The following is a 22,673-nucleotide window of genomic DNA, read 5'->3' on the forward strand; positions in this document are numbered from 1 at the left end:
GCTGAATGAGTACCTTCTAAGGGACATAACATTTTGTAAGTGTTTGTGTACAGAGAGACATTTACGAATAGGCATTTATGTAAACCAACAAACACGCATTATGCATGTACAAGTATACAAATGCAATACATAGTACATAATTATGTAATATGTAATAAATATGTAATAATACATAATGAATGTATTTGTTTTGGTTGTTGAATCAGTTATAGAGATAGTTATGTAGAATTTGTATAATCCCACAATTTCAGTAAGAGGCCTCTAGCTGTGTTGAAGCAAATACTAAGATTTGCAGAGTTACTTTCTGAGGCACCTTTCCTCTACCTCCTAAAATTATTATCAATTATTATTATCAATTATTATTATCAATTATTATAAGCAGACAAAATCTTTCCAAATGCAAAAACTGTTTACAAAGATTAGAAGGGAATATTTCAGCTGCCAAAATAAAAATGGGCAGGGATCCTAGTTATTAATATAAATAGACTTTAGTGTCAATGCATTTGGACATCAATAAAAATGAGTATACAAGACTTGATAATATGAATTATGTATCAACACTTTTACCATAAGTCCATTCAGTCCTATTTATTTGTTCAGATGGCATTTTTAATCCACTCAAAAACCACAAGAGAACGCTGTCTTCTAAGTCACTATTTCCTTTCTAATAATTAAATTACTCAAAATCTTAATGTTTGTGGCATGATTGTGTTTGCCTTTGCACAGAAGAATCACTAAATCAAAGATTGCAAATCTTGTATGTAAAGATGTGCTTGAAGACATAATCAGTAATATTAAGAGCTCTTGCACAAAGTATCATGTGGATACCTTGTAAATTTTTCTTTAGTCATCTGAAACTTAGCACGCACAGCACACTCCATTAAAAAAAAAAAAAAAAGAAAAAAAAAGAGAATTCTTAGAAAACTGTAACACAGAAAACATTTAGGTTTTGAGCTTTTTTTTGGTCACATACACCTGGAAGGCTCTTTGCACCTTGCAATAGGATCACTACATTTAACTGAAGTTCTCATAAACAACATGGTTTCTTAATTGAAGGCATTATCAAATAATATACTTACAGCACTGTGTTCATTTGCTCTACATGACTGATTATGGCACACCTGCTGCACTTAGACAAATGCCTGATGTCTGCAGCCAAGTCAGAGTTGTTAATAGCTCTGTTCTGCAGTGGAGCGGGAGATCGGACAGGCAGGGTTAATTTTTCCATCACCAAGCCCACTCGAGGGAGCTAGGGCAGCCCTCACGAGGGAGGTGAACGAGGCGAGAACGAGGTGTAGGTGGAGCCAGCAGCGCCTCCTCCCCGGCCGTTCAAAAGCTGCCCCTAGGGAGTGCAGTGACCAGGACGGGCAAACAGGGTGTGGCACGTCAGGAGGGAGTGGCGCGGCAGTTCGCGCAGGCAGGGCGAGCAGGAAGGGCAGAGCGTTCCCCCCCCCCCGCCCATACAAACACCTCCTCTAACAGCGTTTGTTGGGTCTCCTCTTGGAGGAGAGGGGGAGTGAGAGAGCGGTTGTGGTGGAGCTCGGCAGCCCACCTGAGTAAAAACACCACACAGCAGTCTACCACTAGCTCAGCTGCAATGGTGTACACCAGGCACGGTGTGCTCTCCAGGAAGCCTGTACACACCCAGACCGACTGCCCACTCAAAACTGCAGCAGTTCAGATCTCCAGGTGCAGGGAGTGCCTGAGCCTGTTGCTACAACCTGCGGGTGGCAGAGAGACTGTGTGCGTGAGGTGCGACCAGGTGGATGACCTGGTCCATCTTGCGGCAGAACTCAAGGAGGAGGTCGAGAAGTTGAGGGGTATCAGGGAGTATGAGCGGGAGATAGACTTGTGGAACAACTCCCTGTGGGTTCTGAAGGACAGGTACCGGGGTGAGACACCCCAGATGGGAGTGGACCCCCTGCCCTGTTGCTGTGGGGCAGAGGGAGGGGACCTAGGAGTTGAGGAGGAATGGAGACAGGTCCCTGCTCAACATTGCAAGTGATGCCCCCACCTTCCGGCCCCAGTTTCCCAGGTGCCCTTACGCAACAGGTTTGAGGCCCTGGAGCTTGAGAGACCGGTAGCTGAGGAAGAGGTAGAAAGTCTACCCAGGATGATGCCTAGGGCAAGGAAGTTGACTCCTCACCTCAGGACTGCCTCCACCAGGACAGAAAGAAGGGTGATTATTGTGGGCAACTCCCTTCTCAGGGGAACAGAGGGACCTATTTGTCAGCCTGACCCTACCCATAGGGAAGTCTGCTGCCTCCCTGGGGCCAGGGTCAGGGACAGTGCCAGAAAGCTTCCCAACCTGGTTTGCCCCTCTGACTATTATCCCCTTTTAATAGTCCAGGTGGGCAGTGATGACGTTGAAGAGAGAAAGCTGAAGACCATCAAACGGGACTTTAGGGGACTGGGACAGTTAGTGGATGGAGCGGGAGTACAGGTGGTGTTTTTGTCCATGCCTACAGTGGCAGGGAGGGGTACAGAGAGGACACGGAAAGCCCACCTGATAAACACATGGCTCAGAGGCTGGTGCCAACACAGAATTTTTTTTTTTTTTTTTACCATGGGGTGCTTTACTTGGCACCCGGCCTGATGGCCGCAAACGGGTCCCTATCTCTAAGGGGAAAATGGATCCTAGGCCAGGAGCTGGCGGGGCTCATTGAGAGGGCTTTAAACTAGGTAAGAAGGGGGATGGGGCTGAAATAAGGCTTGTTAGAGCTGTGCCGGGGAAACAATGGCAAGGCTGGGACAGAAGGCAGTGGCCCAACTGAAGTGCATCTACACTAATGCATGCAGCATGGGTAACAAACAGGAGGAGCTGGAAGCCATCGTGCGGCAGGCAGGCTACAGCTTGATTGCTATCACGGAAACGTGGTGGGACCACTGTCATGACTGGAGTGCTGCAATGTCTGGCTATAGGCTCTTCAGAAGGGACAGGCAGCATGGAGGGGGTGGTGGTGTGGCTCTCTATATCAGAGAGAGTTTTGATGTCGTGGAACTTGAGGCTGGGAATGATAAGGTTGAGACCCTATGGGTTAGGATCAGCAGGAAGGCCAACAAGGGAAGCACCCTGGTGGGGGTCTGTTATAGAATGCTGAACCAGGATGAGGAGATGGATGAGGAGTTCTACAGGCAGCTGACAAAAGTTGCGAAATCGTCAGCGCTTGTTCTTGTGGGGTATTTCAACTTCCCAGATATATCCTGGAAGCACAACACAGCCCAGAAAAAGCAGTCTAGGAGGTTTCTGGAGAGCATGGAAAACAGCTTCCTGTCACAGCTGGTTAGTGAGCCTACCAGGGGAGGTGCCACGCTAGACCTTCTCTTCACAAACAGAGAAGGACTGGTGGGAGATGTGGTGGTCGGAAGCTGTCTTGGGCAGAGTGACCATGAAATGGTAGAGTTCTCCATTCTTGGAGAAGCCAGGAAAGGGACCAGTAAAACCTCTGTATTGGACTTCTGGAGGGCCAACTTTGAACTGTTCAGGACACTGGTTGGTAGAGTCCCTTGGGAGGCAGTTCTGAAGGGCAGAGGAGTCCAGGAAGGCTGGGCACTCTTCAAGAAGGAAATCTTAATGGCGCAGGAGCAGTCTGTCCCCACACGCCCAAAGGCAAGCCAGAGTGAAAGAAGACCAGCCTGGATGAACAGAGAGTTGTAGCTTGAGCTTAGCAGGAGAAAGAGGGTTTACACTCTTTGGAAAAGAGGGCGGGCCACTCGGGAGGACTATAAGGATGTTGTGAGGCAGTGCAGGGACAAAATTAGAAAGGCCAAAGCTCATCTGGAGCTCAATCTGGCGACTGCCATCAAAGACAACAAAAAATGTTTTTACAAATACATCAGTGCAAAACGGAGGACTAAGGAGAATTTCCATCCTTTACTGGATGCAGGGGGGGAACTTAGTTACAAAAGATGAGGAAAAGGTGGAGGTGCTTAATGCCTTCTTTGCCTCAGTCTTTAGCAGCAAAATCAGTTGCTCTCTGGATACCCAGTACCCTGAACTGGTGGAAGGAGATGGAGAGCAGAATGTGGCCCTCACTATCCATGAGGAAATGTTTGGCGACCTGCTATGGCACTTGGATGTATGCAAGTCAATGGGGCCGGATGGGATCCACCCAAGGGTACTGAGAGAACTGGCAGTGGAGCTGGCCAAGCCTCTTACCATCATTTATCAACAGTCCTGGCTATTGGGGGAGGTCCCAGTCAACTGGCAAATGTGACGCCCATCTACAAGGAGGGCTGGGGGGCAGACCTGGGAAACTATACGCCTGTCAGTTTGACCTCAGTGCCAGGGAAACTCATGGAGCAGATTATCTTGAGTGTCATCAGGTGGCACTTTCAGGGCAGCCAGGTGATCAGGCCCAGTCAGCATGGGTTTATGAAAGGCAGGTCCTGCTTGATGAACCTGATCTTCTACTATGACAAAGTGACGCGCTGGGTGGATGAGGGAAAGGCTGTGGATGTGGTCTACCTTGACTTCAGCAAGGCTTTGGACACCATTTCCCACAACATTCTCCTCAAGAAACTGTCTGCTCGTGGCTTGGACTGGCATACGCTTTGTTGGGTTAAAAACTGGCTGGATAGCCAGGCCCAAAGAGTTGTGGTGAATGGAATCAAATCCAGTTGGAGGCTGGTCACTAGTGGCGTTCACCAGGGCTTGGTACTGGGGCTGGTCCTCTTTAATATCTTTATCGATGATCTGAATGAGGGGATTGAGTGCACCCTCAGTAAGTTCGCAGATGACACCAAGTTAGGTGCATATGTTGATCTGCTCGAGGGTAGGAAGGCTCTGCAGGAGGATCTGGATAGGCTGCACCGATGGGCTGAGGTCAACTGCATGAAGTTCAACAAGGCCAAGTGCTGGGTCCTGCACCTGGGGCGCAATAACCCCAAGCAGAGCTACAGACTGGGAGATGAGTGGTTGGAAAGCTGCCAGGCGGAGAAGGACCTGGGAGTACTGGTGGATAGTCTGCTGAATATGAGCCAGCAGTGTGCTCAGGTGGCCAAGAAGGCCAGCAGCATCCTGGCTCATATAAGAAACAGTGTGGCCAGCAGGTCTAGGGAAGTGATTCTCCCCCTGTACTCCCTCTCCCCCTGTACTTGGCTCTCATGAGGCTGCACCTTGAGTACTGTGTTCAGTTTTGGGCTCCTCGCTACAAGAAGGACATTGAGGTGCTCGAAAGAGCACAGAGAAGGGCGACAAAACTGGTGAGGGGTCTGGAGAACAAGTCCTACGAGGAGCAACTGAGAGACCTGGGTTTGTTCAGCCTCAAGAAAAGGAGGCTCAGGGGCGACCTTATTGCTCTTTATAAATACATTATAGGAGGCTGTAGAGAGGTGGGGGTTGGTCTGTTCTCCCACGTGCCTGGTGACAGGATGAGGGGGAACAGGCTACAGTTACACCAGGGGTGTTTTAGGTTGGATATTAGGAAGAACTTCTTTACTGAGAGGGTTGTGAGGCGTTGGAACAGGCTGCCCAGGGAAGTGGTGGAGTCACCATCCCTGGAGTTCTTTAAAAGATGTTTGGATGTTGAACTTAGTGATATGGTTTAGTGGAGGACTTGTTAGTGTTAGGTCAGATGTTGGACTCGATGATCTCGAGGTCTTTTCCAACCTAGACAATTCTGTGATTCTGTAATAGATGTGGTTTTAATTTCACTTACTACAGCCCCTTATACAGAGTGCTATCATCTAAGCTAGGAAACAAGACATCTGTATTTTTATATCACTGACAGCACTAAGAAGTATTTGTCTTTTTTTCCATAAAAAATAAAAATAAAAATAAAAATAAAAATAAAAATAAAAATAAAAATAAAAATAAAAATAAAAATAAATTACCCTGAACTTGTTAGTGTACAAAATATATAAGGAAAAGAAATATAGTGAAGATGAAACAGAAAACACAACTGAAAACAAACACCCAGACCCAAAACTGTTTAATTTTTAGCCACTCAACTTCTGCTTTGAACCTTAGCAAGCATTTTCAAGCTACATAAAGGTTAAGAACAATTACCCACATTAAATAAATTAATGGGCAATTTGAGATAACTGGAGGATTGTAAAGAAAGTAAAAAACAGAAAGTTAAGGAATACAGTGATAAGAGCATTGGCCACTACAGGACAGAGTCACAGATAATTATTCAGCAACACACAGGATCTTAGAGCTATGTTACACTGAACTTAATTTCAAAAGAAACTCAGCAAAGCCTTTTTTTTTTTTTTTTTTTTTTTTTCCTCATGATGAGTCCCCTCAAATTGTAAAGGTTAAATTTTGTCTTGAAACTGTCTTCTTATTTGGTCTTATAAATGTAAGAAGATAAAAGCAAAAATGATAATTTGAAGTTCAAATGATAGATTTTTACTTTAGAAGTGAGAATAATTGCTACTCTGAAGATCAAATATCAAAATATCATAAAGTCATTTTTCCACGTGTTTTAATTATTCATGAGATATTTTTTGTCAATATAAGGTTTGATTTTTATTTTTTAACATAGTTGGGACTTCCACAGTGGTTTAATTTGAACCATGTAGAACATGTTCCTGATGTGGCAGATAATATACACTGGCCAGGACAGCCTCAAATTCAGATGATATGAGACATAATGGCGGAAGAAAAATGATTCATGCCCATATCCTGAAAGAAATGTCAGCCACAGTTAGAGCCATTTGAGAGGAATAAAATTTGAGATGACAAGGAATATGTTGCATAATCTCTTCAACAGGATGAGTTTATTGTCCTTTATAGAATGACAGGACAGGATGGTGGAGGCCTACAGCTATAGATAAAACCCAGACAAAGTGGAAGACATCGGAGAGGACCATAGACATAGACATAGATTCACAGTAGATTATGGCACTGCTAACACCCCGAATATGATTCTCAAACAAGCTGACACCAGTTCATATGTTGGAGGGGTAAAACATTCATAAAAAATTTCAAATCATTTTTGCCACTTCAGTTCTCATGTTGTGTGTTTGCTCGATTGTCTATTGTTTACTATTTTCATTTTCTTTCATATATTGTTAATGTCAAACTTGAACAACTAGATGTTCATGTTATAAATTACAGAATCACAGAATGGTTGATGTTGGAAGGGATCTCATTACTGAAAAGAGCCAGGTTCACATGGTTCCCATCAGACAATTCCAATCTTTCAGTTCTGATAGTTGGACTTTCTATTCCAACTTTTGTTCAGACTGGACCTGTTATGAAACAGAGACTTTACAGAATGAAAAATAAATTTAAAAAATCAATTGTACAAACTACTAACAAAATGAGAAAGACAATCTTAACTTTTGATTGCTGCAGAAGACTTGAGCAGTACACAGTCACCAAATATGATCACCTAAGGTCTTTCAGTAAGCATTTCAGACGTAATGTCTTTCCTCTCTCTACAATCAATTTTTCTGTTGCCTTTTCCTCTCCTTCTCTCCCTGTTAGAAGCCTTTCATAGATATGAGCAAGGAGTTTTACATTGAGCTTGGCTGCCTTCATTTCTGAATGCATCTCCCTTCCCATCCAAGGTGATGGTAAGTCATCAGTGTCACTAGACCTGTTGACATGGCTGAACGTAAAAATTCATGTAAATCCAATCTTAAGTGATCACATAGAGCATATAGGTAAAGGTGCATATGGGAATCAACACCTAGCCAGAACAACAAAGAGAGCTAGTATAAGTGACTTACCTGGCGACACCACAACTTTCGAAATATTTGTAAATAAGCCAACACCATAAGACACAGTGGTGCCATGTATGTCACCAGGAAAAAACACGTGTGGTACATTTTGGGGTAAACCTCAGCTGGAAAGAGAATTAAAAAAAAAAAAGTATTTAAATATACATACATTTCAAAATCACTTTAAGCCATTATTCATATAGATATGCATGAGTATTTCAAACATAAGTAATAATGGAAGATGCATCTAGTAACCTCATGTCCAGGACTGATTTTTTAATCACCTCCATACACATTTTGTTCCTATTATAAACATGTTCTTATCTCATGCATCTTTTATCTCTTTTATTACATTATTGCTTTCATACAACATTTTTGCTTTAAGGTATTAAGTCTTAAGAAGTCTTAAGAAGTTTTGTTTTTATTAAATCAGTGAAAGATAGAACACTGCATTACCTAACAGTAGCTAACCAGTTAATTAAACTACCTCATCTTTGACACATTTAAGAGGTTGTAGAAAAGTCTTTAGTTTTAATTCTGCAAAGACAGAATTGTATGCCTGTGTATCTTGTACAGTCTCTCATCTATAAACATAGAATAGATATAGAATAAGCATAGAAATATAGACTACATATTAGAAATACTCTACACTCTTCTCCCATGCGCGCAGGGCAGGATCTCTTTTAATCACTTTTTGGTGGCAGAAGAAAAGTATCTTCTAGCTATACTCAATTTATTACTGTGATCGCATGAACAAAACCAGAATTAATTCAGTCAAATGTGCTAAACAGGATATTCACAAGTTATTTTGACACAGCTTTAACAATATTGAGTTTGCTACTACTGTGCTCTAATGCCCTATGTATCTCTTTACAAAAGACAATTTATGAATGTTAGAGACTAATATAAGTGTTGTGAATGTGCTGTGTTTTTAAGAATATTGTATCACAAGCTTCATCGTTAGATTATGGACAAATGTGCAGTTGGTGCTTGGAAAACTTAGTTTCGCTTTGTAACAACAAATGTAGTTTGGTATTACCAGATGTTGGTATTAATTACAACTTAACATTCATGGACAGCCTCAGAAAAGGAATTAACATTATGTAGAGTGACAAAATGTAGCAGAAAAGAAACTGCACTACATGAGCAGTTAGACTGCATGGTAAATCTAAACATTGCATTTTGGGCTACAGTAAAGAGGGAATATTTACATTAATTTCTGAAATTTCTCAGTGTTTCAGGATGGTGAGATCTACAACTGAAACACTGTGCTGACTGTACTTTTAATAAAAAGAAAGGAAGAAAAACGGAGTTACATGAAATGAGATCTTTGGTGAATAAAATGTATTTTCTGCCTCTTAAAGTGAGTAAGACTTTTCACCATATCAAACAAGAAGTCCAATTGCATGTCAGGAGAATCCCTAAGAGGTTGAACAATCAAGGAGATACGCAGACCTGGCCCATAACTCTCATAGTAGAGAGGACTGTACCATCATGTTAACTCAAGGCTCACCCTCAAACACTGACTCCTATAATGTCACACCATGTTGATCCTGAAAGAGCTGGTCGGAAAACTTCAGTGTCGGGAAAACAGACACTTGCTATACAGATGTTACCAAGTACATCACATATACATACAATAGGCAACATCTAGCCCGTGTTCACTGCTGGCAAAGGCAATAGAAACACTGATTTCACAGCTTTGATGGATAAGAGTTCAAACAATTTAGATGAGCAGCATTGAGCCCTAAGATTCTGTAGCAAATCAGGTTATCAACTCTTAACTGAACAACCATAGCCAGTGGCTCATGTGAATATCCCTGGGAGAGGCAGGCTATTTAGGCCTTTTTTTTTTTTTTTTTTTTTTTTTTTTTTTTTTAATAACTGGCAATGATTTGGGTTTGTATGGTTACTGATGATCTGAAAATTGGTTTTACACTTCAAAAACGCAGCATCACAACAGTCCAGTAAGACAGGGAAACAGTGGCATTCAGGCTTCACACGTGGCGTAATGTTAACTTACTGGGATCATGGGAGGTCAGAGCTGAAAGTACTTTCCTTCTATTCAGAAGGAGGTGCCACCTGCCTCATCAACGCTCTGCAGGCAGCCAGGCCCCTTTCAGGTGGAAGGACAGTACATGTTTAAAAGGCCATCTGGAGTTTATGGCTTCCAATTTATCATTCCAAGTAAAGTGAAACATTAAATGAGTCTAGCTATCTACAAAGAACTGATGAACCAGGTTGGAGAAAAATCCTAAGACTTGCCTTTGAAGTTTAGCCACCTGGAAAGTGCCAGCTGCTAAACATCAAAGGAAACCTGTCCCTCCTCCACCCAGGGTAAAGCCTTTCGTAGAACTTTTCTCTAAGAAGCATGACTCTGTTTAGCTTCTCAAGGCAGAGAAAAGATTTAAAGCTGTTTGGCAATCACAACAATGAGGAGTAGAAAGGGCTGTTTTGGGATACTGTTCATTTATCAAGCAGGCAAGTTGCAGGCTCCTTGAATGAGAGCATCAGTCAGTCTATAGGACTTGGTGATATATCAATTCTATGACTGGGACCAATGATCCTCTTACTCTCCAGCAGAAGAGGTGAAAACTGTACTTTCCATCAGTGGGTGACTTAATGGGCTGTGGGATGGGGAAGATCATTTTTAGATTTTCTCACAACACTGGCTACTGTTTTGCTGAAAAGAGGGGAGGTGAGTAAAGAAAACAAGCGGGCACAAGGATTGGAGTGGGGTGGGATTGATGTTCCAACTCAGTACCAGCCATACGGTAAGATTACTCCACCTGATAAATTATCAGTATGCTAAAATAAACCTTCTTTTGTCTGCTGTAAAGTTTCCTTCTCAGCACTGTGTTGCAGTCCCAGACTGTCGTTCAGTGAAACAAGGAGGCAGAAGTTTGAAATTACAGCTTCTGGATTTTGCCAGAATTTTTCTATATATGTTTATATACACATATATACAAACTGAAAACAACCCAGACTCTGAAGTTTTTGATAAGTCTAGCAAACAAGATATCCCCTTAAGCACAATGAAACTGGTACTCTTGACAGCTTCTATAAGAATAGGGAAAGAGGTTTTGGACTTATCGATATGCAGAAGCAAAACAGCTTAAAAAATATATTTTAGAATAAACCTTAATAGGTAGGGATGTTAGATAGTGCATGCCCATAGCAGAGAAAATTATTTTACACAAGACAGTCCCTTCCAAAATATTTTCCTATGTCAGAGTACTTACAACTAGTTAAATAGTAGAATAACATTTTTCAGACATGATATATCATGCTTTGTGCTATCAATTCATAATAAAGTGTGATTTTAGTATTAACAATATTTTAACTTCCTTCTGTATTAAAGTGTCCAACACATTTTGCCTTAACTTCTGAATTTTAAATCACAATATAGTTCAAATATTTTCATTCCTTGCATTTATTTTGGACATAAGAATATATATATATATATATATTTCTATTACTAAGATTGGCCTGTTCCAGGTCATGTCTGAACACATGTAGCTTCTAACGCTATGCAGTACAGTTGTGTCTGTTCAATAGCTGTACAGTACTCTTATAGCATGGATCAACATTTAGAGTCTGTTGTTTTCTACACTCCAGGTAGCAATTAACATTATGGAATTGAGTGCTGAACACTCCGATAAAAGGGATGTATAAACCTTCATGTAACAATGCAAATTCCAGCTATGTTATTTTCCAGAATTAAGACAATATGTTTTTGTACTATTTTATGAGTAATCTAGGAGGAAATGGAACACAAAGTCTTCCTGTTGTTTCCATTCAGCCATGTAGTATGGGGAAAGGATTAACTCCATATTCTTTTTTATCATATGCAAACGGGTTGGCTAATGCACTTTGGCTAACACCCTTTTCATGAACAGCTCTAAGAGAATGTATTTAGCTGGCTTGAACACATAGTGAACTCATTTTAATATATGTTTCTTTTATTTTGGCACTTTATCATCAAATTCAGCACATAGCAATTACAGACTATTATAGAACTGTGGCCAACACTGGCTCCTTCAGTGAGTCTGCATAGGTCACATGCTGGATCCTTCTGCATTCCCAAATAAAATATTGTTATTAGACAGTACTCAAAATGAAAAACCCTCAGCCTAGAATTGGCAATGAATTTTATATTCTGTAATGCCAGAAGCAATTAAAAAGAAATTGAGTCTTGTTTTAGGCTGAACTATTGCTCCATTTGCAGTCCCTGGCAGTTCTCCAACCACATGCTTGAAATCTTATTATTAGTCAGGGTGGCCACTATTTGTTCACCGTTTAGGATCCCAAGTGTCACAGTGTTGATCAGACCTTCCTTCCAGACACTCACCAGACTTGTATGGATTTCAGCAGCTGGACCTAAGTCTGGGTAGGGTACAGTTCTCTCTCCTGCTTTGGCATCCCTGACATTTTCCCAAACTGTTCCAGACATCTTCCTGTCTGTTAGTACTCCATAGCACCTCACTTTTCGATGGCTCTGAGTTCCCAGAATTAGTACAGACTTCTGAAATACTTTGGAAAATATCAGTAAGCACCCCCTCTTAAAGTTCCAAACTTGACAATTCTCACTTTAACATCCTTGGGACATAAGGTGCATGTGATACTCTGCAAAGATTTCATTAGACAATATAAAATATATGCAGTTCTAAATAAAGCAGTAAACACTCAAATATAATCCCTTTACTCTTCAGACAAATTGACACTCCTATAGGATTTGCTCAGCGTCTCTTGAACGTGTACAGTATCTAACATCTCCACTATCTTTGCGAATGCATTTTTTTTCCTCAGGAAAACAAATTTCTTTCTCCTTCAAAATCCTCCTAGTTGGTTTTCTTTGACCAGATATTACAATAGCTAAACAAGGAGAAAAACAAACAAACAAACAAAAAACCTCGAAAATATTAGCTCTTTAGTCCTTCATCTGGCTTTAAAGCTCATCAGTCTTTTAAAACTGTTGTCTGCACTCTTTTGTTTTTCTGTTTGGGAGCCTCTGTGATTTTAAACCCAGGTTCTCAGTAGAAAAACTGCATCTTCTATACTTTAGCCCAACTCATTGTCCTTAGACAATTCTAATTGAAACAACATGATTTCTGGCTAATGACACTCCACTCTCCATGGCCTGAGAGGGATATGTTTTATTTTGTCCTCATGGATAATGTATGGTTAGCTCTACACTTACTAAGACATCCAAAAATTTGAGCAACCTATTAACCTATGTTAATACACAGAAAGGTTCCTCTCTTGAGTTACTTTGATAGGCTATTATTACAAAGCAATGAGAGGATTATTTTTAATTGACAGATGGAACATACTAGCAGAATAACTAACAATGATAGTGCATTACCATTAGAAGAATAATTTATTTAAAAGATAGCAAGATAAAAAAAAGATTGTTATCTTTAATTAGAATGAAAAGCTTTCCCATTTCAGGAATCTTTCATAGACATTTAATGTAAAATTATTTTCATTTTATGTTCAATATCAATTAAAAATAGAGAAATAGAAAAAAAAAAAACAAAAACAAAAGCAGATATATCATTTTGGAGTGTTGGTGTTCCATTTCTGGAAAAAACAACAACAACAACAAAAAACAAACACAAAAATAACTTAATTTTATGCGCAAGTACTTGCCTTTATTATGCCCCTTTCTGCCTCTCCAAACATCTGAATAAAGGCTCACAGAAAAACCTGTAGATCAATAGACTTCATTTTGGATAAATACACTCTATGTGAGTCTTGCAAACAATCTGGGAGCTTCTCTTCTTTTATACAATGGATGCTTCAGCTCAGGCATATCTGTGGGCTGGAACTATTCTAGTCCAGTATCGAATGAGCTGGTCTTTAAAATAGTTCTGCAGCTATTACAGACTCTAGTCTGAAAGTGACATTTTCCTGTTCAAGATCAAGATGACCAATGGAGATCTGGAAGTTTTGAGATTGTGTTCCCTGATGAAATACTCTCCTGACCCCCTAATTAATTAACTGCAGTGTTTTGCATCATTTTCATTTCCTAGGTTGATTAAAACAATCTTTGCTTCAGATCTAACCTTGAAGTGATGAAGGCGTGGATAATTAACTCTGCAGTCAAAGTGAATGGACACAAATTGTACTCGGAGTGAATGCTGTGAAAGAAAATAGTCACATAAATACTGCAGCATCCAGCAGCAGAATGGGATACAAAATTGTTCACAGATGAAAAGAGAACACTAGAAGTAAAGAACAGATGTGTCCTCTCCAACAAAACAGCAACTACAATACTTCCAGCTTAATGGGGGTTCCTGAAACCTACAAATTTTCAGCACATCTTTGTCTGGAATCAGTGCCAGCCAGCTAATGGACATCTCTACCCCCATTCATTGCCTTGTCCCAGGGGACTAAGCAGGATGAGGGAATATGATAGCCAACATCTTCTCATTAATCCCTCAGTGGCCCTGCAGAGGGAGGAACTTCCAGAACAGCACATGGAAGAACCCTCAGCAGTTCAAGCTGCTTGAACTAATTTATCATAATAATTAAGTACAGGTGATCCAATTGTATTTTATCTTAATTGTTCACAGCACTAGAATCTTCTACAGACACAGAACTGATGGAGAATCTGATTGTATTTTAGAATGACTTGAGGCTATTAAACAACCACCTTTTCGTTATATGTTTTGGCAAACTTGGCTTTATTTTTCTGTGTTTGAATAATGGTATTACTGATGGTCATTATATCCAGTGTCAGAGTCACAGCATGTAACTCATATGCTCTATTAGCACTGGAGTTATGCCAAGGCCCACCAGAGTTGAATCTTAACCATTCACGTGAGTGGCTAACATGACTTGCTGTGTGAACTCAGTCAAAATAGAAACAGTTACTCATGGCAACCCTTATGACTTCTTACAGTGGAATTCAAATACAGAAAAAGTTAGATTCAGAGTTAATCTGGAAAGGCAGAATTATACTTCTTGGATAGAATCATTTGTAACCAATTACAATTTTAAAGTTATCTAAATGATCTCGTCCATGACAAATTTCAAATTGTAGACTAACTTGCTACCCTGTATCCATGACACCTCTGTAAATTCTGTAATGACATGCAAATTGCACTGAAGTCCCAGGAGATACAAATAAGGACCTAATCAAATACCACCAATTAGCAAAATCAGTGTAGCAGGTAAATAGAAGTTCTGTTCCTGTGTAGTTATTTCTGAAGACTAAATACTGTAAACCTGCAATATCCATCAATCACTGAGAATTATATAACCATAAGCATTTAAGGATGGGAACATTTTCATCCTCTGGGAAACATTAACATGACCAAGACATAAGTCAGGCTCATTCTTTTAAACTTGGTTTTAAATGCACTTTTAGTCTTAGCTGTATAAAAGAAAATATAAATTCGTAGTGTTTGAAAAACAGTAGTTCTATGAAAGGTTATGTAATTAAGAACATTCTTGATATGTTTATACACTTGACTGCATATTAAAATGTCCTGATATTTTTATTACATAACAGCAGGAAAAATTCAGTCTTTATGATCAATGACACACTCACCTCCCCAGTGCTCATCACACACTGTGAACAAGGTGGTTTTATTGGCTAATCCTGGGAACACACTGCTGCACTCCATAACAATAGCCTGAGGAATCATTATGATGCAGGACACAATCCAGATAATTATAATGCTGTTCCTTGCTCTCTTGGCTGTGCTTTTAAACATCAAAGGGTGACAAATTGCATACCATCGATCCAAAGCAATGCAGCTAAGTGTTAGTACAGACACAGAGACTGAAACTGTCTAAAGAGAAGGAAATATTATGTCAATGTAAATGTAATTTTTCTGTTTCAAAAGTGATTTCTTGTAATTTTTGAGATTTAAAAATTCTTTATATTTTCAGCATAGTTTATTATTTGAAATTATGAAATAGAAATTATTTTCAGAAAAAGTCTCAGTTTTAATTGCTTCCTATGGAATTACAACAGATATCATCTGTTGTAGAATTGAATGAAATAATAGAATAAAATAGTTCAGTTGGAAGGGACCTACAAAGATCATCAGGTCTGACTTGCTGACCACTTCAGGTAACTTTGCTAACAAAAATTCAAAGTATATAATTATTATTCAAGTATCTCTTGAACATTGACAGGCATGGGGCGACAATAACCTCTATAGAAAGCTTTCCAGTGTTTGACCACCCTCATGGTGAAGAATTTTTTTCCTTATATCTAGTCTGAACCAATTCACAGACTAGGGTGCTACTGAATGTGAGTAGGAGTAACAGAATCAGATTCTTAAAGAACAAACTTATGCATCTTAGAATTTGCATAACTTTATCTGAAAGATTACTTCTAAAACAGTTAACAAATCAGATTTTTTTTTCTTTGCAGAGCAAGTTAAAAAAAAAAAAAAGTTTTTCTCTATTATATTTGGATATCAGCACCAACATTTTGCCTTTTCAGTTTTCAAAGGAACAACAGAAAATCAGAATCTCATGGAAAAAAAAAAAAAGCAATCAATTTAAATTAGACTATGTCATTTTAATGTCTTATTCATTGTAGGAAATAGCATCACTTTTGTTTTATTGTTCGGTTATCATTTCAATTTCTCTTCAGAATTTCTAGCACTAGAATGGAGGCTTTGAAACAAGTTTTGTGATTTTGATACTATCCAACCGAAGACATGTGCTGAAGGACTGTTGCTCTTGACAATGTAGCTTTTCAGCCTGAATGCATAGATCTCTGCTGAAAATACGGGTTGTGCTGGGTGCACAAAGATGGTCACCTGCATACTTTCAGAGTTTTCCACTTAATTCTTTTGATTTATAATGACTGAAAGACCAAGCAAATTGTCATGATAGTATGCCCAGTGAGTTCAAGTGAACTGCTATACCTACAAAAGGTATCTGTAAAATGTTTTTTATGCAAATGATCTCATAACTAATTAAGTCCACTGGTAAGGAGTGGTGGCAATTATAATAAGGCAGAAAATCTGATCAGCTCCCATTATACCAGGACAAGATGACTATTTTTAAAGAGTGCAAAATAAGTCACTAAACACATATGAAGGCATGGACTCCACTCAGAGTTCTTCAAAAGTTCAGATTCTCCATCCTGGACATCTGAGTAGCTGTTTAGGTACACATACAGAGAGAATACTTCTGTATGTAATTCTATGTCCAGACATATTTCTTGTTTTGTGTATCTTCTGAATTATTAAAAAAGATCACACAACGTGAACGGCATAAGACAAATTTTTCTTATAAAGTGCATTGCCCAAGTCTAACAAGAATAACATTTCTTAAGCACAAGCATATTCATAAGTGGAACAGTCCTTCAATCCTCTATAGGTAACCTGAGGTATCTACATAAGTATAGCAGTGATGAATTTTTGTCACATAATCACCATTAGGAAGATGATATTGCTCTTTCTGTTTTTCATAACATGGATAGTGTATACACAAACACAATAAAATAATACCTGTAGGTATGGAATCACTTTGCAGAGGGGCTGCCCAAAGAACCAAGTTTCTGTGATGTCCACTACTAAGGTTGCTGGAAGACAAGTAATTGTGACCAGAATGTCAGCCAGAGATAGATTCACTATGAAATAGTTGGTGACTGTCCGCATGTGATGATTCTTCCACACTGCAATGCAAACTGAATTTGGAAAGAAAAATTAGTGAGCTGGAAATGACTTAGGGGATGCTTCAACACAAAACCACTTCTCTTTGCAGAAATAAGGAAATGTTTGCATCCTTTGTTTAATAAAGAGTATTTGAATATGCAGTTTATTGTAGAGACCATGTGTTTTCTTTTAGAGTGGAAACAAAATGGTACATATAGAAAGATTCTCAGTAAACAAAGAGTAGTTTTCCGCAGACCACAACATAGGAAATAATCTGACATATTATGCAGTTTACAGTACTTCAAGTACTATCTTCACTAACTATTCACACATCTTTCTGCTATTTTAACCCATTGGCTCTGTTCTATGGAAATACACATCTACATTTGTGAAAGCTTTATTTATTTATTTATTTAAATTAATTAATTAATTAATTAATTAATTTATTATGACAGTGTGATGCTTAATTCAAATTACTACCATGTGGAGTCTTGTAAACTGTGTCAAGAAAACAACCATTTTATAAAATATGTTGCTGGGAATGCTATATCTATTGCATCTGCAGAGAATGTGTAACATTTGCCTGGGAAAGAGGTATCTGTGATTTGAGGGAAGCAAATGAATGTAATTTTTGCAGTATTAAGCTCAACCTATTTTAAATGTAGTGTATTTTTGACCATGATTGTTGTGACCAAAACCAGTATGTAGCAGGCACTCTAAAGGATGTACCTTAAAGCTTTTATATAATTTCTTTCCCCCTCTTTATTTATGTATTTATTATTTGACAGGCTTTTACAAATGAAGCAAATCATAGAATCATAGAATGGCTTGGGTTGCAAGGGACCTCTAAGAGCTCCTAGAGTTGGAACCTCTTGTTCCAACCCTCCTGCCATGGACAAATTACTTCTTTAACATGGATGCAATAAATTCATAAGTTAAAAATGCAAAAATTGAGTCTGAGAAACTAGACTAAAAACATTTTTTTAAAGAACTTTGGAAGTAAAACCCAGAGAGATTGTAGCAATCAATTGCCTTTCACCAAAAACTCTAAAAAATCATGCTCAATACTTTCCTGAAATAGCACAGTAATTCCTGTAAGAAAACACTACAATTCATTTTACACCAAAGATTCTTTTGCTGTAAAAAATATTTCATTCGTGATACCAATCTGGATGAAGATTCAAAGTCTCCTTACTATGCCAAAATATAGCACTATGCTTAGTTTAGATATATTAAATAGATCACAAAATGCTGCAGAAAAGAATTAGAAAGGACCTCAAGATTTTGTCCAAATCTAAAAAGGAATTGCCTAGAGTTAAGCCATTCTCTTATTAAACTAACATTTCTGGCACATAAGTTTTTGAGATCAGATGTTTTTTCAGATCCTAAGAAGGATGGTGTGCTTGAAAGTTTGTGTCCATCTCCCAGCTACATCGGTTAAAGAATATTACTTCATAAATTTTGTCTTGCTTGTCTTTATACCAACCCAGTTACAGAAAAACTATAAGTAAGTCATTGTTTACATTTTAAAATCTGTTAGTGAAAACATCATGCTTCTCTTAAATATACCACAGTGTTGAATAATCTTGGAAGGGAAGGGAAGGGATAGGAAGGGAAGGGAATTTGAATGTCTGATCTACTTCCATTTTGCTATTTTCTCTCTATTTATTTATTTATTTATTTATTTATTTATTTTTTCCTGGAACACAGGCAACAATGAAGAATAGGCTTTCCCAGTGGAAATACTTCAAATATGTAAAGATTGTTATTACATCTCTACTCTGTTTTCTTTTCAGACTGTAGAACTTCACAGGTCGGTATCTTCTGCTGTCATTTTTAGAACTTCTGTAAGCATCCTTCTTTCTGTTCTCTGGATGCTCTTCAGAATGGATCACACCTTTGTTGTCAGACTGTAGTGATCCAAATTAACACAATACCCACTCATGACTTTCCTAAAGCTTTAGTAGGAACTAAGTTTGGATCATGACGGCTTCATGAGGGCTAGGTTTAGACATCTGGGGGCAATTTAGGGCAAAGGGAGAGGGAAGAGTGAGGTGGCCTTCAATTCCGCTAAGAGAAGGTGATTTTATCAACAAACTTGTTTCGGATATGGGCTTACAAATTTATTCTAAAACACATGCTGTACCAACATAGATGTTCTTCTAATGTATGCAGACACAAATGTAAATACTATAGCTTGTAGAAATTTAATCTTTTATATATATATACATATAAACCTCTCTCTATATATGTAGATATCTATCAGGAGCTTGTAAATGCAAGTTAAATTCCCTCTGCAAAGCTCTTTGCTGCCCTTGGAGAACATCTCCCATGGTATTCATTTCTTTTATTTTCACCCTGAATACAGAATTTCACGTTTTCTTAGCTGTGAACTATCTGAAAGGCAAGGCTTGTAAATCAAAAGCTTAAAGGAAACATATTATTTATATTTACAGTCTGTTTGGGTGATAAAACTTACATGCTCAAGTAATTATTTATCTAGCACTGCAAGATAATAACTGTCCAGATCTTTATCATTTCAAATTTCTGCATGGGATTACTACAGTTGTAACTAAAATTACAACAATGTGAGGCAGGACAAAACAGGGGAGATACTACATTGCTGCCCCACTGGAATGCTGTTTGCTGCTGGAAATGCAATGCTGGGAAGAAAAGTTGCAAACATCACTTCATTCACAGTAATGTTAACACTTTGGGCTGCTGTGGCCTGTTCTTTGTCTTCAGTATAATTCATATTTAATTGAAGTGGCAATGTTTTTCTGTACTGTTTACTTCTTTGATGAACAGATTAAAAAAAAAAAAAAAAAAAAAAGTTGTTTTGAAAATTCAGATTTCAACTACTTCATTCTTGTGTTGTGGTTCATCAGTCCTACATTCTATCTGATTCAGGCAAATGCGTCTTTTTCATCAAAGGATGTCAGTGCCCAAAGATGCCAGATTTAAGCAGACATGTCAAAGAGCACATGCTCTTTGATGAGGTCTCTTGTGCTGACAAGTTTGGGAAAAACACCTGAATGCAAACATTATTTCTTGTAAAACAAATCCACAAAGTTATAAAATATGAGTTCAATCTCATTGGCAACAGAGAGTGCCAGAAATCAATTCACAGCATTTTGCATTTTGTGTTCAAAGGCTTCTATAAGTATCAGCAAATGAAACCTCACAATACCTCAGAGAGCTAAGAAAATATCATTTTCATCTCTGAAACAAGGGAAGTGAAGCACAGAACAGAAGTTGCCAAAGGCCACACAGTAAATCAGACTCAGAATAAGAAGCATGGACTCCTAATTCCCAGCTCTGTACTAAGCCTTCCAGATCACACTGGCTTAACAAGGATGGAATTTAGATGAACTTTGATACTTGCTGTTCCTCAGAGAAATAAAAAAGACTGTGCCCCTTGCTACTCAGGGAATGACAAATGCAAAAGGCAAAGCCAATGTACAGAGAGTAGTTCTAAATTCCTCTGAATTCTAATCTAAAGGAGCAAGAGGCACCTGAAAGGTAGAAAAATGATTATTTGCAAGCATAGAAATAAAAGATAATTTGTTACTTTAGATTTCTTTATGCTTGTGTGGTTCCCCTTTTGATCTCATGCATTCTTTGAAGCATAGACCATTTTCCATTTTTTGTATGACACATAGCACAAAAGCATCTTAATTAACATATTTACATACTAACTTAATAATTAATGTTTCCCAGAAATTTATTCTCTGACTATATACAAAAAAAGTGAGTATGTATAAGAAAGACTGTTGCAAAAGCCTCTGAAAAGAAATTATTTTAAAAATGAGTCAGTTTCCACTCCCCCTCTCCTCCCCCCGTTGCCCTCTGCTGGTTGAAGTATTGCATTCAACACACGCATTTACAATTTATTTCAGTGCAAGGATAAACAGAGCTGTGAAGCTTTGCTGCAAGTTATTTAAGCAGGGTAGAATGGTATAAATGACAGAAAGTTACTTCAATATATTCCATGTAGACCAGATGTCTTTCTGAGTCTACTGCCTACTGCTTAGAACAAGCTTGTTCAGTAGTCCTGGGTATCAGCTTTGTTGACACACCAGTGATCTAGCAGATCAGTGAGAAAAGCTCTCCTTATGGTATTCAAACACTATTTTATGAAAGTGCAAAGCAATCTGACTATGCCACTGACTACTTTAGAACTAACAAAATAATTTTGCATACTCTCCACTCTCACCCTTTTCAACATGCATTTTCATTTGAGGCAGCTCTATAAAGAACTGAAGGCATGCAGATCACATGTAAACTCTCCAGAAACATGTGTAAGGGAGGAAGCTCCCTGGACTGCAAAATGCTGTCTGCCTACCCAAAAGGAAAAGACAGACAGCAGCAGCTTTCTGCTCACCCTGGAGAAGAGAAGCAATGATGCAAACAGTAGTAGAGATTCTCAACTGGAAGTACTCTGAAATCATGAAACAGGAGATAAGGCCAGCAGCAGTCTTCCTGTATATATATATATATGTGTATATATATATATATATATATATATAAAGGGAGACACCACAGACTAAGAGGATGTCTGTTTAGTTATGGAACCTTGTGGTGGCCCAAACTGAGCTCTTCGGCTCTTCGGACCTCAGAAGATCTATGAACTAGTAAAGAGTTCTGAGCAAAACCAAATATTTTATGCAACCTCTGCTGAACATGAGTGACGAAGAAAGTGGGAGAAATTGTATTAGCACAGCCAGTGAAGATAGGATCACCAGTTCAAGAAAAAATGTGTGTATAACCTTCCCAAACTGTGGCAAACTGTGAGAACTCTGTACTGGAACCAAAATACCTGCCAATTCTTTTTTTTTTTTTTTTTTTTTTTTTTTTTTTTTTTTTACTATGTTCTGTATTACAGATTTTATTCTATAAAAACCCTCATGATTCCAGTTAATAACTTCTGCAAACAAAAACATGCAGGCCAGTTTACACAAAGAACAGCTATTTGTAGTGGTTATGATTTAATCAGACTGATCTAATTCCTTCATGATACTGAAGTTTCTCACTGCCGATGCTTCGGTTTCCTTCCACCACAATCAAAAGGAGAACTTTAACGAAAACTGTTGCTATTCTTAACTCTGCCACACGGTGTCAGTGAAAGCTTGGAAACTAGCTTGAGTTGTCAGACCGACAGTGTTTGGGAAAACTTGTGGAGGCTTTTCTCAAAGACAGTTCTGCTATAATGAAACTCGCCCACCTTCCAAATACCAAAACAAACAAACAAACAAACAAAAAGTCAAGCCAAACCAACACAAAAAAGCTCACCGGACTAAAAAGAACAAATTCAAATCCGAATTCAAGTTTAAGATACTGTTTGAACTCCATCAAGAAAACTTCATATAT

At 38.6% G+C, this 22,673-nt stretch overlaps 1 protein-coding gene across 1 annotated transcript in view; it reads right to left on the reverse strand.

Moving 5' to 3' along the window:
- HCRTR2 (hypocretin receptor 2) overlaps positions 1 to 22,673 on the reverse strand; it is a 41,387-nt gene that overhangs the window by 9,009 nt on the left and 9,705 nt on the right. The window contains exons 2-4 of the mRNA XM_084515435.1: positions 17,157 to 17,335; positions 15,233 to 15,476; positions 7,684 to 7,799 (exon numbers count right to left, since the gene is read on the reverse strand). Of these exons, the coding sequence (XP_084371561.1) occupies positions 7,684 to 7,799; positions 15,233 to 15,476; positions 17,157 to 17,335 (539 nt within the window). The remainder of the gene's footprint in view (positions 1 to 7,683; positions 7,800 to 15,232; positions 15,477 to 17,156; positions 17,336 to 22,673) is intronic.

Source organism: Aythya ferina (genome assembly GCF_964211825.1).
Source record: "Aythya ferina genome assembly, chromosome: 3".
NCBI lineage: Eukaryota > Metazoa > Chordata > Aves > Anseriformes > Anatidae > Aythya > Aythya ferina.